Source organism: Rattus norvegicus, chromosome X, assembly GCF_021556685.1.
Source record: "Rattus norvegicus strain SHRSP/BbbUtx chromosome X, alternate assembly SHRSP_T2T, whole genome shotgun sequence".
In the NCBI taxonomy this organism is placed as follows: domain Eukaryota; kingdom Metazoa; phylum Chordata; class Mammalia; order Rodentia; family Muridae; genus Rattus; species Rattus norvegicus.
Genome location: NC_141554.1, coordinates 33,574,801 through 33,599,000, shown reverse-complemented (window position 1 = coordinate 33,599,000; position 24,200 = coordinate 33,574,801). Strand labels below are relative to the sequence as shown.

Here is a 24,200-nt window from a genome sequence, read left to right as displayed (position 1 = left end):
GCAATAGCAGCTTCCAAACTGCCCATTAGTCTTTGCCTAGAGGTAGATTACCTACTTTTTGAATAATGGTATTCCAGAAAATGTACAAATTAGAACTTAAAGTTTCTCTTTCTTTCTTACCCTCTCTTAATTTCTTTTTCCGTGTGTGTGTGTGTGTGTGTGTGTGTGTGTGTGTGTGCTTGTGTGTGTACATGCACATGCAGATATGCTACAGTTGACATATAGAGGTCAGAAGACAACTCCCAGTATTCAGTTCTTTCGTGACAGCTTATGAACCCGAGATGAAATATCATCAGAACTGCATGCCAGCACCTCTAACCACTGAGCCATCTCCCCAGTCAATGAATCAGAAGTTCACTGCATCAGAGAGATGTGTCTACTCACAATGAAGCAGACTGTTCTGGTGCAGTGAGTTCAAGTGCAACACTTGTTTTATAAATTGAATTTCTTTCAGTGGGACTAATCCATGAGAAATGGATTTGAGTACAGTGCATATTTCATATTTGCTTATGCATGGTTTCATTTGACAGCTGCAGTGCAGACTTTGAAACCTGCACCTTGCTGGACAGAGCTTCAGAGGCACACAGATAAAGGATGCATAAACACACCAGCATGTGTCCTTTCTCAATATTACCGCTACCTTAGTTGAAGGCGTAGGAAGAGTCATATCTATTCGCATCTGATATCACAGCTTCCCCTCCCACTTCAAATCTCCCTGCTTCCTATTTCTACCCCTCCACAGAAACTTCTGTGCTGCAGCTCTTCCCACTCCCACTTCTCCAAGCAAACTCCAGGTTTGAAAGGAAAGGGACATATGCATGGCCGTTATTTACATATTTCTCAACCATTCAATGTGTGAAAAACTATGTTATCATTTATTGGCTTCTTATCTTTCCTTTAAGTGTATCAAAACAAAATTTGGGGGTGCACTAAAGGCATTGTCCCTGTAAATCGAATGCTTTCTTAATCACACAGCAATGTTTATGAGGTATTCTAGCCAAAGCGACTGATTGCATCTATCTTCCAAATCTTCTTCAGCCGAAAAAAGATATATTCTACTGCCAAACTCCGCTAAAAGAACATAGAGATTGGAGTCATACTGTGATGGCCTACAGCAATGGTTGCAAGGAAACTTGATAATAGTCAAGGTGGAAGAAGACCTTTAGTAGCTTTCAGAAGGAAGGGGGTGGGGGGCCTGGGAGCATAAACTCAGGCCACTTCAAATGCAAAGATAAGGTACTTTCCCATTAAATTGTTGTCATAGAATCAGTGCTTCCATCTCACTATGGCAAAGTCTTTCTGGAGTTGCTAATGTGAATTACTTAGAGTCCATTCAGGGCAGTTAAAATCTCAGCCTAGATTAAACAAACAAACAAAACAACAATGAAACAAAACAAGAGGCTAGAGAGATGGATCAATGGTAAAGATCAATGACTGTTCTTCTAGAGGACCCAGGTTCAAGTTCCAACACCCACATGGTGGCTCACAACCATCTATAGTTCCAGTTCCAGGGACTGTAACTCATTCTGGCCTTTGTATGTACAAGGCACACATGCCATGCACAGGCAAACATAGAGGCAAAACATCAACACATAAATTAAAATGACATGTTTTAAAAAGAAAGCACAACAGCTTGCGTAAGCAAACCTACCAAAGCATACTGGCCTCTGGCAATGCTGGAGGTAGAATTTTAGTGGCTTCTTTGGCTCACCCTGCACTGTATACTGGCACAAGTCTCCTGGAACAGTTACCCAGAGCTACACGGAGCCTTGGACTGGCATTCCTAAAGGCATCTCACAATAGAACAAAGCTGTTCTTTGTCAGCTAAAGTTCAAGGTTTCTGGTCTAGTGTTTTCATTAGACCAGGCTAGGTCCCAAGCTTTTATGACAGTAGCCACCTCACTATGAATGAGTGGGTGAGAACAGAAGTCCCCTAAGGAGAAAGACCCCATAAAAGAAGAGAACAGTGTACCCAGAGAGAAAACATGGACAGAGATTTACTGGTAGATAAAAACATGATCTGGTAGAAATCAATAAGATTAAGAATATGAAAAAGAATAAAAGAAGAGAAAATCAGATTGTGTTGGACTCTATTAATACTTTTTCAAACTTTTATTTTGACAAGGTATTACTATGTATCCCAGGCTGGGCTAGAACTACTGTGTTACCCAGGCTAGCCTCAACCTGCCAAGTATTGGAATTAAAGGAAAGTGCCACTACACCTACTGAAACTTCTATTTTAATGTTGTATGTGCATATGTGTATAGAGATGTACCCACATGAGTTATATGTGTGTGGCATATAACAATGGAAAACAAAACTTTGCATGTGTATATGCATGTATGTAATTTGGAAGGAAGGGTGTACATATATGTGGAGGATATGCACAGGTCTAGATCAGTGGTTCTTAACCTTCCTAATCTGTGTGACCCCTTAATATAGTTCCTCATGTTGTGGCAACCCCCAATAATACCATTATTTTTGTTGCCCATTGAAAATTATAATTTTACTACTGATACGAATTATAATAAAAATATTTTTGAGATAGAGGTTTGCCAAAAGAGCTATGAGCCACAGATTGAAAATCACTGGTCTATAAGCATGTATAGGTCAGAGGGCTATTTTAGTATCTTCCTCACAAACATCATCCTTCTTTGTATGTTTGGCTATTTTAAATATTCGTTTGTTTTTAGGTGTATGAGTAGTTTGCCTGTCCCCATGTACCATGTGTGCACCATGTGTGTTGCTGGGGCCAGAAGAGGGCAGGAGAAAGTATTGGCTCTTTAGGAAGTGGAGTTAAACATAGTTGTTAGTAGCCATATGGGCACCAAAATTGAATCCAGGCCCTCTAGAAGAGCAGCAAGTACTCCTATCCACTGAGCAATCTCTTGAGCCTCAGACCCCTTTATTTATCACTGTCCTAGATCTAACCAATTCTGTGAGCATGGCTAGCCATGACATTTCAGGACCCCTCTTTATCTGTGCCTCACTTTCCCTGGTCTTACAAATTAATGTTATGGTATCAAGAATTGAACCCAGATTCTCAGCCCTGAAAGAAACATGTTAACATAAATTTTGACCAAAAAAAAAGATAAAAGAAAAAATAGATTATTACAGTCATCAAACATCAGAGCTGAATGTTATACCATCTCACTCAGGGGAATACTAAGTGTATAGTTCAAATTTATCACTGTGCTCTCAGTTATAGCTCCAGATGTTGAAAACAGCATAACTTGGCTTCGTGTGTGTGTGTGTGTGTGTGTGTGTGTGTGTGTGTGTGTGTGTGTGTGTGTGTGTAATGTCTGTTGTACCATATTCAATTGACATGAAATGCTTAGGAAGGAAAAATACATGGGTGTGAATCCCTTTTCAATGTGACATCCAAACAACAAAGCTGCCTGAGAATTTAATTGGTTTTATTATAAACACCACGAAAATTATTTTAATTACTTAATTGTTTATGAGGATCCTTAAAATCTTCCTTTCAGTTGTATGATTAATACATGCTTGTTAGAGATAATTTGTTCATTATAGAAAAAGTGGAAAAGAAAAGACCTCTTCATTTCTTCTAAACTCAAAGGCGGCAGCACACAGGATGCAGGCAAACACGTTTGCCATTCTGTGGAACTCTAGCATTTAGAGCTGTTCCCTATCAAAGACAACCACTGTCATCAGGCAATGACTCAGGCTATAATTATCAGGAACCCATGGAACCATCTCTTCCAGATATCAATTTAGCAAATCCTGTCTGCTCCCCAGAACCAGTGCTCTTGATTGCCTAACCAACAGTCATTTCCTCCTCTTTCCTCCCAGAGTCTCAATTTGTCAGAAACAGCCTCAGGTGGCCATGTGTGTGGCTGGTGGAATGATGAGACTAAGGAAACCTGGAAAATCCATGTCACAGTAAAAGTCCAATCTTACTTACAGAAGCCAGTGCTTGACCACATGGGACCTCACTGTTATTTTGAGTGGTACAACTCTTCATGTAGAATGATGTTTGTTTGCTCATGGCAAGATGCCAAACATCTCTGGTCTCCTCCTACCATTTGAGCATAGCCTCACCTCCACTCAACATAAAGAACTAACAAAAGACCCCATTGGCACTTGTTTATTCTGTTCACCAAGGGCTGAGAATCAATAAGACCCTAAAACAAGCATTGGTGCATTTTTTCTATACATCACCAAAAAGTCATTAATAAACTTCTGTGGATCCTATGATCCATATTATAACTAGTCATATCACTCATTTTCACATAAAGCCCAGATGCTTTTTATATGTGAATGAATGCACAAGGCCCTTTTTAATAAAACTTTTTAAAACCAGGTGGCTGGGAACAGTTTGTCAGAGTCTACAAATCTAGACGAACCCTGGAGGTTCTCCTTGTAAGGTAGATTCAGGAAACATGGGATATGGTGATGACTTTCAACAATAAAAAATTGGAAGTTTCTGCTAAAAAGACAGCAAGGACCAAACATGCTCACTGTTGGTCTTGTGTGAAAGTATGTAGTCTGTTAAGTACTGCAACCTCTGTACATTCACAAGAAGTCGATTAACAGGATAACACAGCACCTCAATAGGCCAGCAAAAACACAGACCTGCCAGCCAGTTAGGCCAGCAAGAAATGGGCCTTTCTCTGTATTTCTTAGTACCCACCATACATTGTCTACACCCCTCAGCTCTTTTGTTATATGCTTTCTTCTTGCTTTAAAGTTCTGAGGATAAACTTTAGAAACTTAAGCACTCTACCACTGAGATGCACCTCCTGCACACATGTTTGTTTATTTTTGTTATTGTTGACAATATTCCAATGCATATACTTTCATCATGACCAAAGAAAATAAAGGATAACATATAAAATCTTTCTACCAGAATATTAGTGGAGGGTTAAGAGGGACATATTATAACTGCCACCCAAATTCAAGTATTTCTTCGTGTTCCTTCCCAAGTACATGTCTATTGCTTAGGATCTAGCTCAGTAGTAGACCTATCTGCTCTATCTCCCAATAGCAGTTACCAGAAAGCGGTTAAATATCTCAACCCCTCTTCCCTTTCTCCTCCATTATACTAGAACTCATATTCTGACTTCTAGCATAGTTTGAGAGGTAAGCCAGAAGTGACTACAGCTATCTCTTTGCCATTTCATGACTTTTTAAGGGGAAATTCTCAGCTTCTGGAAAGAATATGCTTCCTCCCTAACAAAGAAAGAGCCTTGTAAGGGGGAATACTAACAATGACAGCTACCCTCTGTTCTATGTCAATAAACAAAGTCAATGACACGATGCTTAGAACTGTTGTGACCACTTTTCTCCCATGAGATTATTAAGCCTACGACTGAAGGAGCAGAAAGAGAAATATCCAGGATGCACTCATTTCCCTGTATCAATAAACTCCAATTCAGGAATCACCTATGTCTAAGAATAAACTATGTAAACCATTATCCATAGAGCATTTTCTTCTTTACAGCTAAAATCCCAGAAATAAGATAATAATGATGCCATGTTTCACTTTAAAACAAGAAAATATTCAAGTTAAGCATTCATCAATAAAAAGAGATATGAGATAAACCACTAATATTTTATTGGAGGACTGCAGATGTTAAAATGTCATGAAGTAACCATCAGCTGGATAATCAAGTAGGGTAGAGTGGGGGATCATGGGAAGCTTCTTTTCATCTGCTCTCTTCAGCGAGCATATTTTTCCAGCTTGCTTTGCCTAACTGGCCTTGAAAGTATCCACTGAAACAAAAAAGTGGCCAATAGACAGGGTAACTGGTTTATCTGCACTTTGCTTTTAATTTTTACTGGGGTGGGGACAGAGTGTGTGTGTGTAGGGGTGGACTCACACTGTTTTTGGGAAAAGGAGAGTTCACAAGACAGAAGAATATAAACATTGAAAATACAATTTCTCTTTGAGTTTCCCAAGATCTATCTCTGCAGAGAAATAATTTTTGTGGTGGGAATATTTATACAGGAGAAACACCTGGTGCAGGGAGGCAGCTCAGTTTAAGGGAGCTTACCTTGCACCTGCAAGACCCTAGATTCTAACCTCACTACCAAAAGAAAAACTATCCACACAGACAAAAGCATCTGAAAATCCAAAGCATTATTATCCAAGTCACATTTATGCATTTTTATAACACACACACACACACACACACACACACACACACACACACACACACACACACACACACACGCTGAGGTTTTGCCAAACCTTCTGAACTACAGGTTATGGACCTTACATGGGCTCTGCCACTACTACTCAATTCTGCTGTTTTACCACAGAGAATATGGAAATGAATAGACATGACTGTGTTCTCCCACCCCCCCAAATATGAACACAAAAATTAGAATTTCATAAAATTTTCATGTGTTGTGAAATTTTATTATTTAATTTTATGGAACAATTTGCACATTAAAACTATTCTTAACTTAATATGACATACATAAGAGATTAAATTGGATCCACAGACAAGGCTGTACCAGTCCTTAACCCCTAATTTATGACACAGCAAAAATCATGAAAAGACTTTTAAATGAGGGCTTAAACTAGGAATTGTGTCAAATCTACTGTTCAGATGATTATTTAAAAATATCAACATGGCCAGATTTTAGGTGGTCTCAGCCCTCAGAAGAAAGCAAAGACATGATGTAGGGTTTGAGGTGATAAAGCACCTGCCTGTTATGTCCCAACCCTGGGTTCAGTCTCCATCACTGACCCTAAAACATGGCCATGCATACGTATAATAGCTAGACTGTTCAATACATCATCCTACTGTAGGTAAATGTAAGTTTACAATGTTTTCATAATTCCATTAACACTGGAGGGAGATGAAGGGAAGACGTAATGAGGAGAGAAGGATGACATTGTTTATTGTCTCCAGTGTGATTCACTCATTTAGTTAAATAGTATTCTATTCTTCAGTCTCTTAAAATGATCTTAATCAGAAAAACAAATTATGAATTAATGGCACATAATTAAATTGTAGTTTGAAAAGAAGTATGCATCCATATATCTCTAGAATATAATCTTCAAAAAGTCACAAAATTGTTGCCTTTGATGAATGGAGAAAGATTTTAAGATTATTTTCCAAAATTAATAAAATTTTCCTTTAAAAACTTAATAAAGTACACATAATTAGCAAATTATACATCTTGTGGTTTTTGTTTTTATTATACAGGGTAACAACTATATCAAACCTGCGCCCCATATTGTGGTTTCTATTCCTAGCTTCCAAGTACTCATTTCTAAAGGCAAAGAGATCATGCTTACAATAATCATATGATTCTGATCATCTAGTTTTACTTAATTTGCTATAAGAATTATCATTAACATTTTATACATTTGAAATTGGAATATATATATATGTATATATCCTTAATATATTAAAACTGTATTTAACTCACTAAAATGCAAAACTGTATCTGTCCTAGAAGTCTATAAGCTGGCACTTGGGAGGTAGAGGCAGGAAGATCAGGAGCTCTGACTTAGCCTTGACTAAATAGTGAGTTCAAGACTAGCCACAGGTACATGACTCTCAGAAAGAAACAAACAAAATTCTTTAATAAATTATATATTACATTTTCATGGGTTAGTGATTTATGCATTTATCTAAGGCTTATGTTTTCTATGCTGAAAATCCAGGGTTGAAGCCTAGGTTTTCCATGCAGCGAGGCTAGATAGTTGCTAATGGATCTTTTATCCAAATCTCCTTTTTGTTTTTGTTCTTATTGTTGTTTTATCTAAGTGTATATATTTTCTTCTTCTCTTTTCTCTTCCTTATTCCAATAAAATGTCTAGTATTTTCTTATTTCTCTTCTCAGCGTTCTTTATGTGAACATAAGTGTATTTACTTTTATGTATATTGATGTCTTTCCTGAAGGAATATAACTGAGGGATCATTTTCTATCACTACATAGAATGTTCTTTTATTATTGTTTTATAGCTGTACAATGTTTCATTCTCTTTTCATCTAAGTTATCACATATAAACTTAATTTTAAGAATATTTATTGTATGTGTAACTACCTATATATATATGCATAAAGAAATGAAATCCTAAGGGAATAACATATAATTTTTCCATGATATTAAAATTGACACAAAAATTCATCTGACTTGCTTGAAATAAAAAAAATCTACTAGAAGTACCAAGTACCCCACCCAGGTGATCCTAACCACCAAGTTTTATCATTCGAGTAACTTGTGTGACAAAAGCCATTTGTCAACTATAATCCCTCTGAGCAACTAGAGTGTCCATAACTTTAGCAAGAATATTACATATCACTTTAATTTTGTCTCAAAATATCTTCTGACTTTTATGGGTTTTGATGTATTCAGTAAGCTATTATTTGCGTCATTAAAAGAAAAAGCTGTCCATGGAATCCAAAGACTTTGCTGTAAAAAAAATTCATCACATTGTTATCCAAAGTAATACACTGGAAACAATCTAAATGTTAATGAAATAGGAAATCGTTAAGTAAATGCTGTTTCACGTGGTTGTTAAGAGTAGTTAATGATATGGGAACATAATATTTTGTGAAAAGTTAAGTGTATTGTTTCATATTTATATCAATTTGTGAGATAAATGGAAAACAGAAGGCTAAATGATTGTAACAAGCTCTCTTTTCCTTTGGATATTCTTTTTTATACGTGTATGGGGGTTTTATCTGCATGTGTTTCAGTGCATCAGCATATGCCTGTCTGATGCCTGAATAAGTCTGAATAGGACTGAATGAGGCATCAGATGTCCTGGAGCTGGAGTTACAGTTGTGTGCCACCAAGTCGGTGTCAAAAATCAAACACAGATCCTCTGGAAGAACAATAAGTGTTCCTAACTTCTGATCCATCGCTCCAGCTACTCCTTTAGTGTTGTAAAACTTTAAAAAAATTACAATGAAGGTTTTATTTTACAATCAGAGAAAAGCATTAAGAATATGTCAACAATGTGCTTCAGGCCTTGGATTTATATAGTTATTCCATTTGTATCTTTGAAACCCATGTTTATTGGGTTCCTTGGGTTCAAAATTAAATTAAAAAATATGATGTAGTTAAGAATGTGGAGACCATGGCCTCATGTCCCATAGTTCCTCACACAACACTTTGTGCACTACAGCATCACAAGCTAAATATTGTTAGCTATAGTTTCTATATCCATCTAGATTTTTAATGCAGAATTTTAAAATACATTTGTACCTTACTGCCTTCACATAGCAATAAATGTACCTGGAGATCTTTCTATATCACAACAAACAGCAGTGCCTTCTTGTTTTCAATAGCTAGGCCATATTTCTTGTTAATGTTTAAGCAAGTTTTCACAATCCCATTTGTTCCAATACACTTTCTGATCCTTTACTGCATTTTCTTAGTATAGTATATAAAATATCTAACAAAATGCTTTGTAATATTACATTTAAATGTACAAACCTCTTATCAAATCTTCAAGTATTGTATAAGAATGACATAGACTTTCTTTTGGCAGTAAATATAAAATGGTTTATAATAGAATTGTCAAGACTAGAGAGAAGGGGAAGAGCAAGAACAAGGATGACAGAGAGACCCAGACGTTGAGCTGGGTCCTAAGCTGTAGGCTTAAACAGTGGCTCTTAGACCAGTGTTCAATGAGTACAATAAAGATGCAATTATTTTAGAGTCTAATATGTTGAACGAAGTCCTAAAGCAGGAATACCTCTGATCATCAATGTTTCAGAGTATAGGGACATAGTATGGCTTTACCTTAATTCATTTATGTTACCAAATACTATGAACCAAGGAGGTTCCATACAAAGGAGCCTTACTCTCAAAGAGCTCATAAATGAAACACCACCTAAACTATGACTCATTCATAATGTCATTAATCTTGGGCAACCACTACCATCATGAAGCCACATCCATAGCGTTATATAAAAAGAACCATTTGTTCTCATGCCTCCAGATTTGCCAGATAGTACTGTTAAATAGGAGTCTGTCTTCTGGGACGAACAGGTCAAACCAAGTCAAGAAGTTCTTCCTATTACAAGCAATAAACAGTCAACGGGCCTGGCAAAGGGTCAGTGTGTAAAGTACTTGCCATGAAACCACAGTGTCTTGGTTACTTTTCTATTTCTTGGAAGAAACACCAGGAACAAGCCAACTTATGAAAAAATACATTCAATTGGAGGTTTACTGATCAGAGGGTGAATCTATAAATAGCATGATCAGGAACATGGCAGCAGGCAGGCAGACTAGCATTGGAGCAGTATCAGTGAGCTTACATCCTTATCTGCAAATAAGAGGCAGGGAGAGCTACTAGGGGAAAATGGGACTTTGAAACTTCAAACCCCTACATCTAGTAAAACACCCCTTCCAACATGACCACATCTCCTGATCCTAGCAAATAGTTTCCCCAACTAAAGACCAACTATTTGAATAGATGAGCCCAGAGCAGCCATTCTTATTCAAACCACAACTCATGGTGACCTGAGTTTAATGCCCAGAACTGATATAAAGGTGAAAGGAGAGAATAAAAGCCACAAAATTGTCCTATGACCTCTGTGTTAGTCAGGGTTTCTATTTCTGCACAAAAGGAAGTCCATGAGAAAACAAAAGTTCATTACCAAAGTAAGTCAGGACTCACGCAGGTCAGGAAGCAGGAGTTGATGCAGAGGCCATGGAGGGATGTTACTTACTGGCTTGCTTCCTCTAACTTGCTCAGTTTGCTTTCTTATAGAACCCAAGACTACCAACCCAGGGATGGCACCACCCAAAATAGGTCCTCTACACTTGATCACTAATTGAGAAAATGCCTTACAGCTAGATCTCATGGAGGCATTTCCTCAAGGGAAGCTCCTTTCTCTGTGATAATTCTGGCTGGTGTCAAGTTGACACGTAAAACCAGCCAGTCTAATTGACCCCTTTGTCAACTTGACACACAAACACATCACTATTAAGCCTCAACCCTTACTTTCTTATTCATCCCCAAGATCTACATAACTTTAATGTCCCACAGTCTTTACATACTAAAATTTCAAGTTGACACACAAAACCAGCTAGTACAACCTCCATATACATTCAGTCATGCACACGCGTGCGTGCGCGCGCGCACGCACAGACACACACACACACACACACACACCACCACCACCACCACCACCATCATCATCATCATCATCATCATCAAAAAAATAAATATTTTTAATAATAAACATTTTAAAAGAAACTAAAATGGACATTCTACTTCTACTAAAATGGACATTCTGTGGTCCCTATCCAAGTTCCATTTGACCAAAGAAAGAACTGGACCAAACCCAGTCCAATGGATCAGTAAATGTACTGCTTAGTGAAACTTAGAGAAACTTCAGTGCCACATAGAAAGGCTTGAATTCAGGAGATGTTTAAGAATAAAGAAGAGTCAAGTGCGATGGCCCAAAACTTTAATCCCAGAACTCAGGAGATAGAAATAGGTAGATCTCTGTAGTTTGAGCCAGTGAAGGTTATATAGTATGTTCCTATCAAAATGAATAAAAAAGGATTAGAAAAACAATGCAATACTCCACACATTGAGTTAGTGTTATGAGGAGACTAGTGATATAGCTTACTCAGTTGATAGAGTGCATGCCTGGAATGCATGAAGCCCTGGGTTCCAGCTCTAGAACTGCATAAGCCAGGCAAAGGGACTCATGGCCGTAATTCCAGCACTCACACAGTCTAGGCAGGAGCAATAGAAATTCAGTGTCATCTTCTGCTCTGTATAGTGAATCTTGGATAGTTGAGATCCCTTTTCAAAAAATGTTATGAAAAAAAAAATCAAGGACCAGAATGTCTAGAAATGACAGAGTGTACAACTAAAGTAAATTCCACAGCTTCCCACAAAATTATATATGCTAGACCTCTGGACACTTGAAAATGAGTAGGCAGATAAAGGAATTTAATACAAACTATAACCCTTAAAATCCTCCTACCTTGTCATACATATCTCTCCCCCAAGGACTTGATAGTCCTATACAGGACTGTATACTGAGAATTAGAAGGTTTGTATCTTCCAGGTTCCCTCAATGACTATATGAGTAGAGTTTCCATACCCCATCACTTCACAGAATTAAGAGCTAAGGACTAGTAGAGAAGAGTCCTGTAAGACTGATCCTACGGAAGATATTGATGTTCCTTCTCCTTAGTCAAATACGTTAACATCAAATACATGGCTCTATCTCTAAAGGGAACTGACACACTGGGCAGAGAAAGAACATTAAAAAATCATACTTGTGGAAAAGTCAGGTGGCCAAGCTGTGACTCAGTAAAACTGGTAGTCAAAAGATAATAAGTACCAAAAAAGTCCTGGTAAACAAATTAAGTGGTCTTTTGTTTGTCAACTTGGGCCCTGTACTAGAGATGAAAGCATTACCCTGAGCCACAATTCATTTACATAAGTGACTGGCTTGGGACAAACTAATCCCAGAAGGAACTCAACACTAATTGCTACTGTACCAGGGTCAAGAGTGGTAGAGTGAACCATACAGTGCAAAAGAGAAAAGCATTCCATTCCAAGAGGTCTTGGGAAACCAGATGGTTACACATTTGACCCAAGGTAAAACAGGCAGAAATACTTTGAATCAACTTAGCTGTATGTTCACAAAAATGTCCTTGAACATTAAACTGTGAGTATTTTTACATTCAGTAGGCAATTTTCAACACTAATTTGGAGCATATCTAGCATGTTATATTTTCTACTATGAAGATCTCATATACAACACAATTCTTTAATAAATGGTCACTATAATTTCCTTCTTCAAACTTTAAAAATGTTTCTTTCATAGAAATTATTTTTCCCATCACTCATCAGTGACTTCTTACAACAGACACCTATAAAAATTTGTTTCGCTGCAATTATAACTTTGCTTATTGAGATGACAACAGCTTTTCCCAGGTCTCAGTTGATGACATTTTAGTCATCAATCACACTGGAGAAAAATAGGCTTCATGTTTCTAAATAGAAATGAAAATTTGCTCTCTAAGACCTAAGCCATTTATTTTATCGTAGAGATTTACTTACTTATTTTTATATGTAAATATTTTGTTTGTGTACATGCCTGTCCACCACATGCATGCCTTGTGCCTGAAGATGCCAGAAGAGTCTGTTGGGTCCCATGATACTGATTGTGAGCAACCACGTCAGGAATTGAACCCAGGTACTCTGGAAGAACATCCACTATTCTTAACCATTGAGCATTCTCTCAGGCCTCAGGATATTTATTTTTAACACTTCAATATTTGCACTTATTTGCATTCAAGAAACACCAGTTGTGGTCTTTGTTCAGCTAAACATATATGACCATTGATTTGCAACTTAAATTAGAATAGATTATATATAAATTCATTCATTATTTTAGTACAGAGTATTTACCACATGCCAAATATGTAGACCCTAGGTGAAAGTGTAACAGCTCTGGTAGGAAATCCTTCTTTTATCTTTGCTAGGAAAAAAAGATGGAAATGTTAACTTTGTTATCTAAAACCAAGGCTTAGATTTCTTGAAGATAACTCACAGAGCCTAAGTGCATAATGACCCCAATTGCTAAAGAAGGGAGCCACACTAAGTGATATAAAAATGGTTTTAATTTTAAGGTTTTCTCTCTCTCTCTCTCTCCCCGCCCCCTCTCTCTGAAATTCTCCAAAAGTAAAGTTCAACTCAATCCAGGCTGATCCAGCTTACCTGGATTCCTCTGCCTACAACAAAATCCACTTATCTAGTGTTTCCTGTGGAAACAGATTAATGGAGGTCAGTTGCCATTAGGATCGGATGGCTCAAGTGTACTGTAAGGAAATCCTAGCACTCTCCTGTTCAGGTTCAGTCCATCACCAGTTCACTGGCACATGTTAGGGGAAGTTTTCCCAGTATTATTGCCACTCACTTTCATCCAAGTTGAAGTGTAAGTTTAATAGCCTCTGAAAGGCCAGCAACACTCTGTAATTCTCTAGTACAAAGAAAACAAGCAAATTGAGTAGCCAAAGGACCTGCATGATTAATGTTCCCAGGCACAACCTCTTTGTTCCCAGGCACTTATGAGGATCAGGTTCAAACAGCTAAAGTAGGGAGTATCTTAAATTTTAATAAAAATAAATTTTTCGATTAATTTTGAATATGTTATTAATTTGAGTACTTAATATTTTATCTGGCATGTGAGCACATGTGCCTACATATGTCCAAACAGTGACAAAGAACGAAAAGCAGAAAAAGCTGCAAGAGCTGGGGTTTACTGACTGTACATAGTGACGATTTTGGCATTTTCGTTTCTTAAAAACGTACACACATGTAAATATTATAAATTAATGTTTTCACTTTAATTCTGGGTGTGGGATATGAGGCCGCATCAGATGGCCCACAATGGCTGACTATGATTTGGCTTCTAATTTATCAGGGGTGTGATTTTGCCAGCTACAGATAGATAGCTCTGGCAAGTGTGTGATATTTGGAATTCTGGTGTATGTAAATGCAGAGTGCATTGTGGGTTGTTGGGTGCACACTGTTGGTGGCCATTTTGTAAATAGTTATGTACAAATCAGAAAAAAATAGAAGAAATTAGATGGTGATCAACACAAAGCCCACAACTGACCAAAGCACAGGGAATAAAGTCCTAAATGAGACATCTATACTATAAAGACCTTCCTCACAGCTCAACGATCATTGTGGAAGAGGAGACAAATCACTTCCAGAACCAGAGATGACTACAAGGAAACAATGTTTTCCAGACACAACAGGGTAGCTATACATATAGTGCATTTTCACATAACATACATATTGTGTATAATGTACATATTGTGACAACATATACAAGTCCCAAGTACCCTCATGTCAGAAAAGGTCTCAGCATAGAGGAGACAGGTAAACATCCTAGCCCAGGAGCTATATGTAGTTGTTGACAATAGAAAAGTCAGGTTTTTTTTTAAACAGTGTTGTGGTACATCTACACAATGGAATATTACTCAGCTATCAAAAACAATGACTTTATGAAATTCGTAGGCAAATGGTTGGAACTGGAAAATATCATCCTGAGTGAGGTAACCCAATCACAGAAAAACACACATTGTATGCACTCATTGATAAGTGGCTATTAGCCCAAATGCTTGAATTACCCTAGATGCCTAGAACAAATGAAACTCAAGACGGATGATCAAAATTTGAATGCTTCACTCCTTCCTTAAAAGGGGAACAAGAATACCCTTGCCAGGGAATAGAGAGGCAAAGATTAAAACAGACACAGAAGGAACACCCATTCAGAGCCTGCCCCACATGTGGCCCATACATATACAGTCACCCAATTAGATAAGATGGATGAAGCAAAGAAGTGCAGACTGACAGGAGTGTAGATCTCTCCTGAGAGACACAACCAGAACATGGCAACTACATAGGCGAATGCCAGCAGCAAGCCACTGAACTGAGAACCGGATCCCTGTTGAAGGAGTCAGAGAAAGGACTGAAAGAGCTGAAGGGGCTTGAGACCCCTTATGAACAACAATGCCAACCAACCAGAGCTTCCAGGGACTAAGCCACTACCCAAAGACTATACATGGACTGACCCTGGGCTCCAACCTGATAGGTAGCAATGAATAGCTTAGTAAGAGCACCAGTGGAAGGGGAAGCCCTGGGTCCTGCTAAGACTGAACCCCCATTGAACTAGATTGTTGGGGGGAGGGCGGCAATGGGGGGGATGGGGAGGGGAACACCCATAAAGAAGGGGAGGGGGGAGGGGGATGTTTGCCCGGAAACCGGGAAAGGGAAATGTATACAAGAAATACTCAAGTTAATAATAATAATAAAAAAAGAGTGTTGTCTTTGGTAGGTCAAGAATGCTGTAGTAGGAGGCAACATATCCATGAATACATGGGCAGATTTGATGGGTTAAAAAAAAGACACAAAGTTGGGTGGGCAGGAAAAGGGTACTTCCCCTTTTCCTTAGAGGAGTTGGGTGAAATGGTAAATATAATAAAAATAATTGTATAAAATTCTGAAAAAACAAGTAAGACAAATTTTAAAAGAGAAAAGAAAAATGAATGAAAGAAGAAAACTTGTCTGTAAGAGACAGTAAGCATTTGAAGCTTTGGGAGACAGTGTTTCTATGGCATGTTTTCAACTTTGCTGTTGTACAGCAAATTTAGGCATAGACGATATAAAATGAATGGGCATGGCTGTGTTCCAATAAAACTTTATTTATAGACACCAGAATTTTAATTTCATATTTTTCTTTTCTTTTGTTAAACCATTTAAAAATAACAAATTCGTTCTTAGCTCACACACTGTGTCCTAACAGCAAGCTAGACTTGGCATTTAAATCAGTTTTCTAACCTGCTGGTTTAACCTCATCATTGTCAATTCAGTATGATGAGGTTCAAAATCATCTTGTGGGGCTGGACATGGAGCTCAGTTGGTAGAGTAGATGTATGTGTGCATGGATTCCTTAGTTTGGTCCCTAGTGCAACATGAATCATCTTATCACAGTAATCTCAACACTGAGAAGAGGAAAGCATCTGAAGTTCCAATGTCATCCTCAACTACATAATGAGTTTGAGGACAGCTTTAACTATAAGTGCCCTGCCTTCAATAAAAACAAAAAGAAAGTAGCAAAGAATGTGGCATATGCCTTTCATCTCAGAAGTTGAGAGGCAAAAGCAGCTAGATCTCTGTGAGTTCCAGACTAGCATAGTCTACATAAAGAGTTCCAGGTTAGTCTGAGTTACACAGTGAAACCCTGTTACAGAAAGAAACAAACAATCAAGATGGATGAAGCAAAGAAGTGCAGGCCGACAGGAGCCGGATGTAGATCGCTCCTGAGAGACACAGCCAGAATACAGCAAATACAGAGGCGAATGCCAGCAGCAAACCACTGAACTGAGAATGGGACCCCCGTTGAAGAAATCAGAGAAAGAACTCGAAGAGCTTGAAGGAGCTCGAGACCCCTTATGAACAACAATGCCAACCAACCAGAGCTTCCAGGGACTAAGCCACTAACTAAAGACTATACATGGACTGACCCTGGACTCTGACCTCATAGGTAGCAATGAATATCCTAGTAAGAGCACCAGTGGAAGGGGAAGCCCTGGGTCCTGCTAAGACTGAACCCCCAGTGAACTAGACTGGTGGGGGGATGGCGGCAATGGGGGGAGGGTTGGGAGGGGAACACCCATAAAGAAGGGGGGGAGGGATTAGGGGGATGTTTGCCCGGAAACCGGGAAAGGGAATAACACTCGAAATGTAAATAAGAAATACTCAAGTGAATTAAAAAAAAAAAAAAGGAATGTCTTCTGCTATATCTCCACACAGGAAAGGCAAAAGTATGTGATGAAGATGTGAAAAAATAAATCAAATCTGTCTCTGTGAAAAAAAAAACAAAACAAAACAATCAAATAACAACAACAACAGCACCATTTAATGATATGTGATGGTGATACATTCCAGGACTGTATGTATGTTACAACAATCTTTTTTAAAGCCTCATTTTTTGGTCCTTTAATGTTAAGAGCAAAATGAGTGTTTTCAATATGGTTTCTCCAAGATGTTCATTTCTAGAGGTTAGAATTATTGCTCAGTGGGAGCATGCACAGGGTCTTTTACTCCATCTCTAGCACAGCAAAAGGAAAACAAAACACAACATATGAATCAATTTCTTATCCACTAATAATGTTAAGCTACCATGAACTGTGTGTGTGTGTGTGTGTGTGTGTGTGTGTGTGTGTGTGTGTGTGTGTGTGTGAAGGAGAAGGAGAGGGAGTGGGAGAGAAGGAGAGGGAGAAAGAGAGAGGGAGAGGGAAAGAGGGAGATGGAAAGAGAGAGGGAGAGAGGAGAGGGAAAGGGAGAGAAGGAGAGGGAGAAAGAGAGAGGGAGAGAGGAAGATGGAAAGAGAGAGGGAGATGGAGAAGGATAGGGCAAGGGGGAGGGAGAAGGAGAGGGAGATGGGGAGGGAAAGGGAGAGGGAGACTAGGAGAGAATGACCAGAACAGAAAGTGAGAATTTCCAGGCCATGCCTTTAAAGTATAAGTAACTTTCATCCTTTCATCGTCACTACAGCCTATGAGAGAGAGAGAGAGAGAGAGAGAGAGAGAGAGAGAGAGAGAGAGAGAGAGAGAGAGATGATAATGGCAGAGCACAAGAGCTATGTGCCTTCTCCCTAAAGCTGAGTGACTAGACTTGTGCACTGCACGCTAGCAGCCCCAGGGAAACCAAAGTTAAATATTCCTAAAAGAGGAATCTAGTTCTGTTATGAAACTCTTCATCATTTCGCCTCCTGACAGCCACAGAAGTCAGCAGAACCAGAAAGGACTCAGAAGATGAGGAAGCAGCATCTTTAATAAATTTCAAATCCAGAGTCTTTGGGGGTCTTTCACTGCTCGTCCTTAAAGCTAAACTATTATCAGCACTGTTACCAGAATTACTTGGGTGGGGAGCCAGGAAGTCTTCTACTCTTTTGCTTTCCTCTTTACCTCCCTTCTTCCCGGAGGAATGGTTAATTCTGGATATTATAAAGGGAAACAATAAAAGTTTTATTGTATCTAAGTGGGTTTTCTATCAAAATCTAAGAAAACTACAAATTAAAGCATTTCACTCTTGCAAAGTAAGATATAAGTAACAAAATTGCCACTTTATTATGACAGACTTTATTCACTGGTATAGACCAAAATAATAATACTGATAAAAGAAAATAACGCCAGAAACAATTTAAAGATGTAGTATATAGCTTGCTCTGAATAATGAAGACTCTTCTCATCAATACTTGGGACCCTACCATCGAATAGAATTGAAGTTGATCACTCAATTCATGAATGCATTGCTCAGTTTAATAAAACCCCTATGAATTTGGGGTTTCAACTCACCCCTCAGGCAGAAGCAGCATAATCATATGTTTTTCTACAGAACTGTGTTCTTCTATAAACATTTGACAGAGTGCATCTGCTTTACAAATGAAATAGTCAACAGCAAGAGCAGTAACAATAAAAATATATGCCTATTTTTATACTATTACTGGGTTATAAAGAAATCGTCTGTAATGCTCTCATCTACAAGGATGGGAAAAATGATATATAACTGTTACCAAGGAAACAGCAATGTAAAACTGCATGTAAACTATCAAGCAGTTTAATAATCAGAAAATTAGAATACGAAAAACATCTTCAGTCAGAACTATGACACAGTGTCACACACAATGAATCCAATCAAGGGTCATAACTCACACAGATGGCTTAAAGGGTCACCACCACTTGCTAGCTAATCTAGATTGCCAGTATTTATTTTAAGTGGCAATGCTACGATGGCACTGGGTTCTTGAGGGACAATTAGAAAAGTCTGAATTTTTATATGATTAAAAAGGCACCAAATCAGATTATGAATAGTTAAATGTAGGTGGCTCGGAAAGTCAAAGCACTTGGCTTATTGATTCCAGCATAGGTTAATATTGTCTTTGAATGCTCTTTAATGACCACTGTTTTTACTCACAAATCAGACACTTAACAGTTACAACAAATGCTTTCTGAATCAACATTTCAAAATTGAAGTTCCTAAGAACCAAAGAAAGGGCTCAGAATCAAACCTAGGGCAGCTACATGTGTTTGCCTGTAAGTCAGGAGAATTTGAAGCATTCAAGCCACCAAGCTGATCAAAGTTAAATCCTTTAGGAAGATTATTCACCCTGAAATCAGAGAAATCCTGCCGTGTAAGCACTTTTATACTTGATTTTTCTAACAGTGTTTAACATACACACACAAGTCTTCTTTCAAGGGCAGAAGCAAACAGTCAGACGACCCCTAAAGCCATCCCTGTTCTACCTTGAGTGCCATCCTGGAGCTCACATTGGGGATAAAGAAAAGTCCGGTAGGCTGAAAGGTTTCTCAGTGGGCACATTGGTTCAGAATATAAGCACTTTCTCCCTTTAGTACAAAATGCTAGTGGATGACATAAGGACAGAAAATAACATTTATATTCACTTACCGAATTTTCAACTCTTCTTTAAAAAAAGATTCTACTCCTTGCCTGCCCTCCTACACAGACACAGACACAGACACACACAGACACACACACAGACACACACACAGTCACACACACAGTCACACACACAGACACACAGACACACACACACACACACACACACACACACACACACACACACACACACACACACCAGCAGCTTGGCCTGGGTTTTTTAAGAAAAAACCTCGGACTAGCCAAAATAGATACAGTATATCTTTTTGTTGATTTACAATAGTGACTTCTCCAGGGATCCAAAGTTTAAGGACTATGTGAAGACTCTGGATGTTTCGTAAATCCTGCTGCTTTTAGCAGGAGGCCACCAAAAATTCTCACTGTTACTTTTGTCCATACCACTGAACTTTTCTCTCCCTGTGTCCCAGTTCCATCTATCACAGAGGGCATCCCAACATACCAGAATTGGCCCTTTAGCTCTTTCCTGAAGACGGTTCTTATTTGCTAGCTGTTTATTTTTCCAGACATGGGCAGAAGCATGCAGGAAGTTAATAGGACAGTGGTGTGAACCCGTGGCCCTTTGAAATAATCAGCAAGAAACCAAATAATCTGTCACCTATAGCCACTGACTGCTTCACACATTGTCCCTATGATCTGCACGGACCTTCCTGGGTGGCTGTTATGACACATTTATCTACCACCCTAGTATCAATCTTCCCAGAGTATGTTACATAGGGATCCTTTCCCTAGAGTAATCTATGCCTGATGTGAAGATTAAACCTATATGATTGAGGGCATTTGGGGATGGGCAGGGAAAACAAAGAGCTGCGGTTGTTGGCAATATCCAAACCTGAGGGCTGTGAGTGCCTCTGATAGGACTGGGCAAACCAAGTCAACATATTTTTCTGCCTCGGGTTTTTGAGATTGTTCATCCGTTTTTGATGCAATCAACACATTTCACTCTTATCTGATAGAATAAAGGACAGTAGAGCATGATACTTCCCATACTGAAAGAAAAAAGTGCCTATCTCACCTTAGACCTCCAGGGCACAGGGTCTGCCTGAGTCTTGTAGGAAGTAGTAAGGCTGCGTTTTCCAACACCTTTCTGTCTTGCCTCAAGCACAAGACATGACTTGTTGGGTTCAAAGAAGGTTTTGGAAGCACAGCAGGGCAGGGCATAGATGAATACTCTGACCAGTTACTACTTTGGTAGCCCCAAAGTGGCAATGCTACTAACTATTCTCATCAACACTGCTGGGGGAAAAAATCGTCCTGATTTTGATGATTCGGCTTCAGTTTCAATCATAACACAGCTACTTAGCAAATTTCTAAATCTTTAGCTTTAGATTTCCAGTTACTCAAAGAATGGCTGAAAGCCTTTCTCTTCTACCTCCATGACTTTGCCATCTGGGTCGCTGCTGGAAACATCCGGGTCAACCTTCAAACTGACTTTTCCAGGGCATGGAGGTCTAATTTAGGGGTGGGAAAGGGGGCTTTGAGTCCTTGCTGTTTGGAAATCAAGTAACCAAGCTTGAAATACTTCTGGCTTTCCCTAGTAAAATCGATCTCAACCATCCTCTCTTGGCCTTTAACATATAGTGTGACCCCTAGTCGCCACTGGGGCTTTTTTTGTGAGGGAAAACAAGATGTCCTGAATATCTGGGGTGTGTGTGTGTGTGTGTGTGTGTGTGTGTGTGTGTGTGTGTGTGTGTATGCGCGCGCGGTCTATGCTTGTAGCTGTAAAGCCCCATCAGAAAGGGAGAAATAAGTTGAAGGCAGCAGCCTCGGGTCCTTTGCTTTTGGTCCTACCTTAAGCCTGGATGCTCTTTTAAGCTTTTGCTCTTTCCAGCCCCCAGAAAAATAAAGCACCAAGTTTCTGCAGGAGCCCTAGGTGCAAAGAAAACCCGCGCGGTCCCTACCTGGAGAGCTTTGCAATCTTCACAAAGCTGAAGACATCCATGTAGGCAGCTTGGGGACCCCAGAGCCTGGAGGCTCCGTTGCCCCTTCTCACGCCAGGAAAGGCAGCCTCAGCAGCCCCATGGCCAGGACCTCAGTGCGCCTGGGGCTTGAGTGGCAGCAGCGGGTGGTGGCGGAGACCCAGGAGGGCCAGTACCTGGAGGCGGCGGCTGCTACCCCCCTCCGGCCGTGAGCTGCGTGTGCATCCCCAAGCAGGACCATTGATGGGCGCCCGCTTCGGGAAAACTCAATGGAGAAGGAGCCAGGCTGGGCAAATGGAGCGGGGGCGGGGAGCGCGGCCCGGGTCCTGCGCCCCGCCCTGAGAGCTTTGGCTCTGAGGACCGCCTGGCGCCCTGAGGACCAGAGGCTAGGGTGAGGGTCGCTGCTCCTGCTTCCCAGTCCTTGGGGCCCAGTGTCCCACGCACCGAAGATCGCAGACTGAACCAGGAGGCGGCCGGCAAGCTTGGCACCCGCGCACGCACCCCTCACAGCACTGCAGCTGCCTCCCAGCCTCCTTCCCCAAGCCGAGTCCCTTTCTCGCCTCCCTACCCCCAATCGCCCAGGGGGAGGGGGCACTCTCCTGTCACCCGCTCCCGGAGCCTCCAGATCCTTCAGATCTGCTCCAACAGTCCTTAGTGTGCTGCAGGACCGCGACACACTACCTCCAGCCTCCAAAAACCATAGGGAGAGCAATGTAACGGCAGGCGGCCCTGGGCTTCTGTAAACAGAACTCGGGATCGGGAAGGAGCGAGGACGATCAAGACGGGATCATTTGTCAGGGCAAGGGAAGGAAGATACCCAGCGGAGTGGGTTCAGTTTGGAGAGCTCAAGAGTTCCCTCTGCTTTCCCTGAACCACTGGAGCGAGACCTGGCTGTTGGGCTTGCTCGAAAGGTGTGTTCTTTGGACAGCAGCACCACAGCAGCGTCGGTGAAATAAGCACAGGATGCATTTGCGGGGTGCAGGGATAAACACAGCTACTCCTTACTAGAGGAAAAGAGAACTCAGGATCCCAGGAGCTGGGGTGGGGGCGGGGTGCAGTGCTAATTAGGAGGGGCTGAGGATAACGGGGAAGAGAAGGGTTGCTGGTAAGGTCTGGCGGGCGGAGCAAGCTGCCTTTTCAAATTGAGGGTGGGCAAAATCCGGAAAGGGTAGGGGGAGAGAAACCTTGCCGGAGAAGCACAAACCAAACCTTGAACACTCACCTTAGACAGAGTAAACTCCAAGTTGCAGCCATTTAGAACTCCTAGGCTCTTTCTTCTCTTTTACATAATTACCTTGGATAATCACGCCTGTTCCTTAACTCACTGCTATCTTTCCTTGAGGCTCAAGCTTCTCTCAGGGCTTCACCTTTTTTCTTCTTTCTCTGGGAGTCTGAAGGAGTCTTCTCTCAGACTCTTCACAATTTCTCCCTAGAGTGGGTGAAGGTCAGCTGGCTTCACTAGAGTGTGTACCCCCACCGCAGACAGCTTTCACCTGGCGACAGGGCCACCGCAAAGAGCCAATGCCTCCCGCGAAAGATTGGAGGCTCTGGCTTGGAAGCTCCAGCTAGCCAGTGCGTGTGCGTGTGTGTGTGTGTGTGTGTGTGTGTGTGTGTGTGTGTCTCTCTTTCTCCAAGGGATTAAGGAAGAGGAAATAGGTTTAAACTTCCCAGACTTCTGCTTCTGCTGTTATATTTAAAGTCTTCAGTATTCAGACCCAGGACTTCCATGTTATTTTTAAGGCACTTCTCTCCAAATTAAACATAAAATCAGTAACAATCTGCACAATCTAGATGAAATAAAACTCAGGCATAAATTACAGATTTTCTTTCGAATAGGCAGGGCAATTTTTCCTTTAGCTTCTTTTTTTTTTTTTTTTTTTTTTTTTTTTTTTTTTTGGTTCTTTTTTCCGGAGCTGGGGACCGAACCCAGGGCCTTGCGCTTCCTAGGTAAGCGCTCTACCACTGAGCTAAATCCCCAGCCCCTCCTTTAGCTTCTTATATGCGGCGTAGTTTAATGTAAATTCTGGAACTTCTGGAGCCTGGGAGGCCAAAAAGACATTGGCTTTAGAATACCCTATTGTTTGATTAAGGTGACGATAGTTTAAGTATGCTTTATAATTTTTAAAGCACTTATGTATGTTGAAGGCAACATACTGAAAAAGAGAAATCCGTTCCTTTTATGCCAGTGCATTCTCAAAGACAGATTAGAAACACACACACACACACACACACACACACACACACACACACACACACACACACACAACATCGGTCAGAAATATTACATATCTGAACTGTGCAAAATCTCTCTATTTTTGTGT

At 40.2% G+C, this 24,200-nt stretch overlaps 1 protein-coding gene across 8 annotated transcripts in view; it reads right to left on the bottom strand.

Moving 5' to 3' along the window:
- The window catches only part of Frmpd4 (FERM and PDZ domain containing 4), a 642,821-nt gene extending 619,361 nt beyond the window's left edge, over positions 1-23,460 (bottom strand). For 3 of the 8 annotated variants that reach the window (NM_001434013.1, NM_001434010.1, NM_001434011.1), the window contains 1 exon segment: positions 23,102-23,460. Coding sequence is in view for 4 of the 8 variants with exons in the window: in NM_001434010.1 (NP_001420939.1) it covers positions 23,102-23,133 (32 nt within the window). In the remaining 4 variants the exon portion in view is untranslated. 8 annotated transcript variants of the gene reach the window in all.
- Between the last annotated feature and the right edge of the window lie 740 nt (positions 23,461-24,200).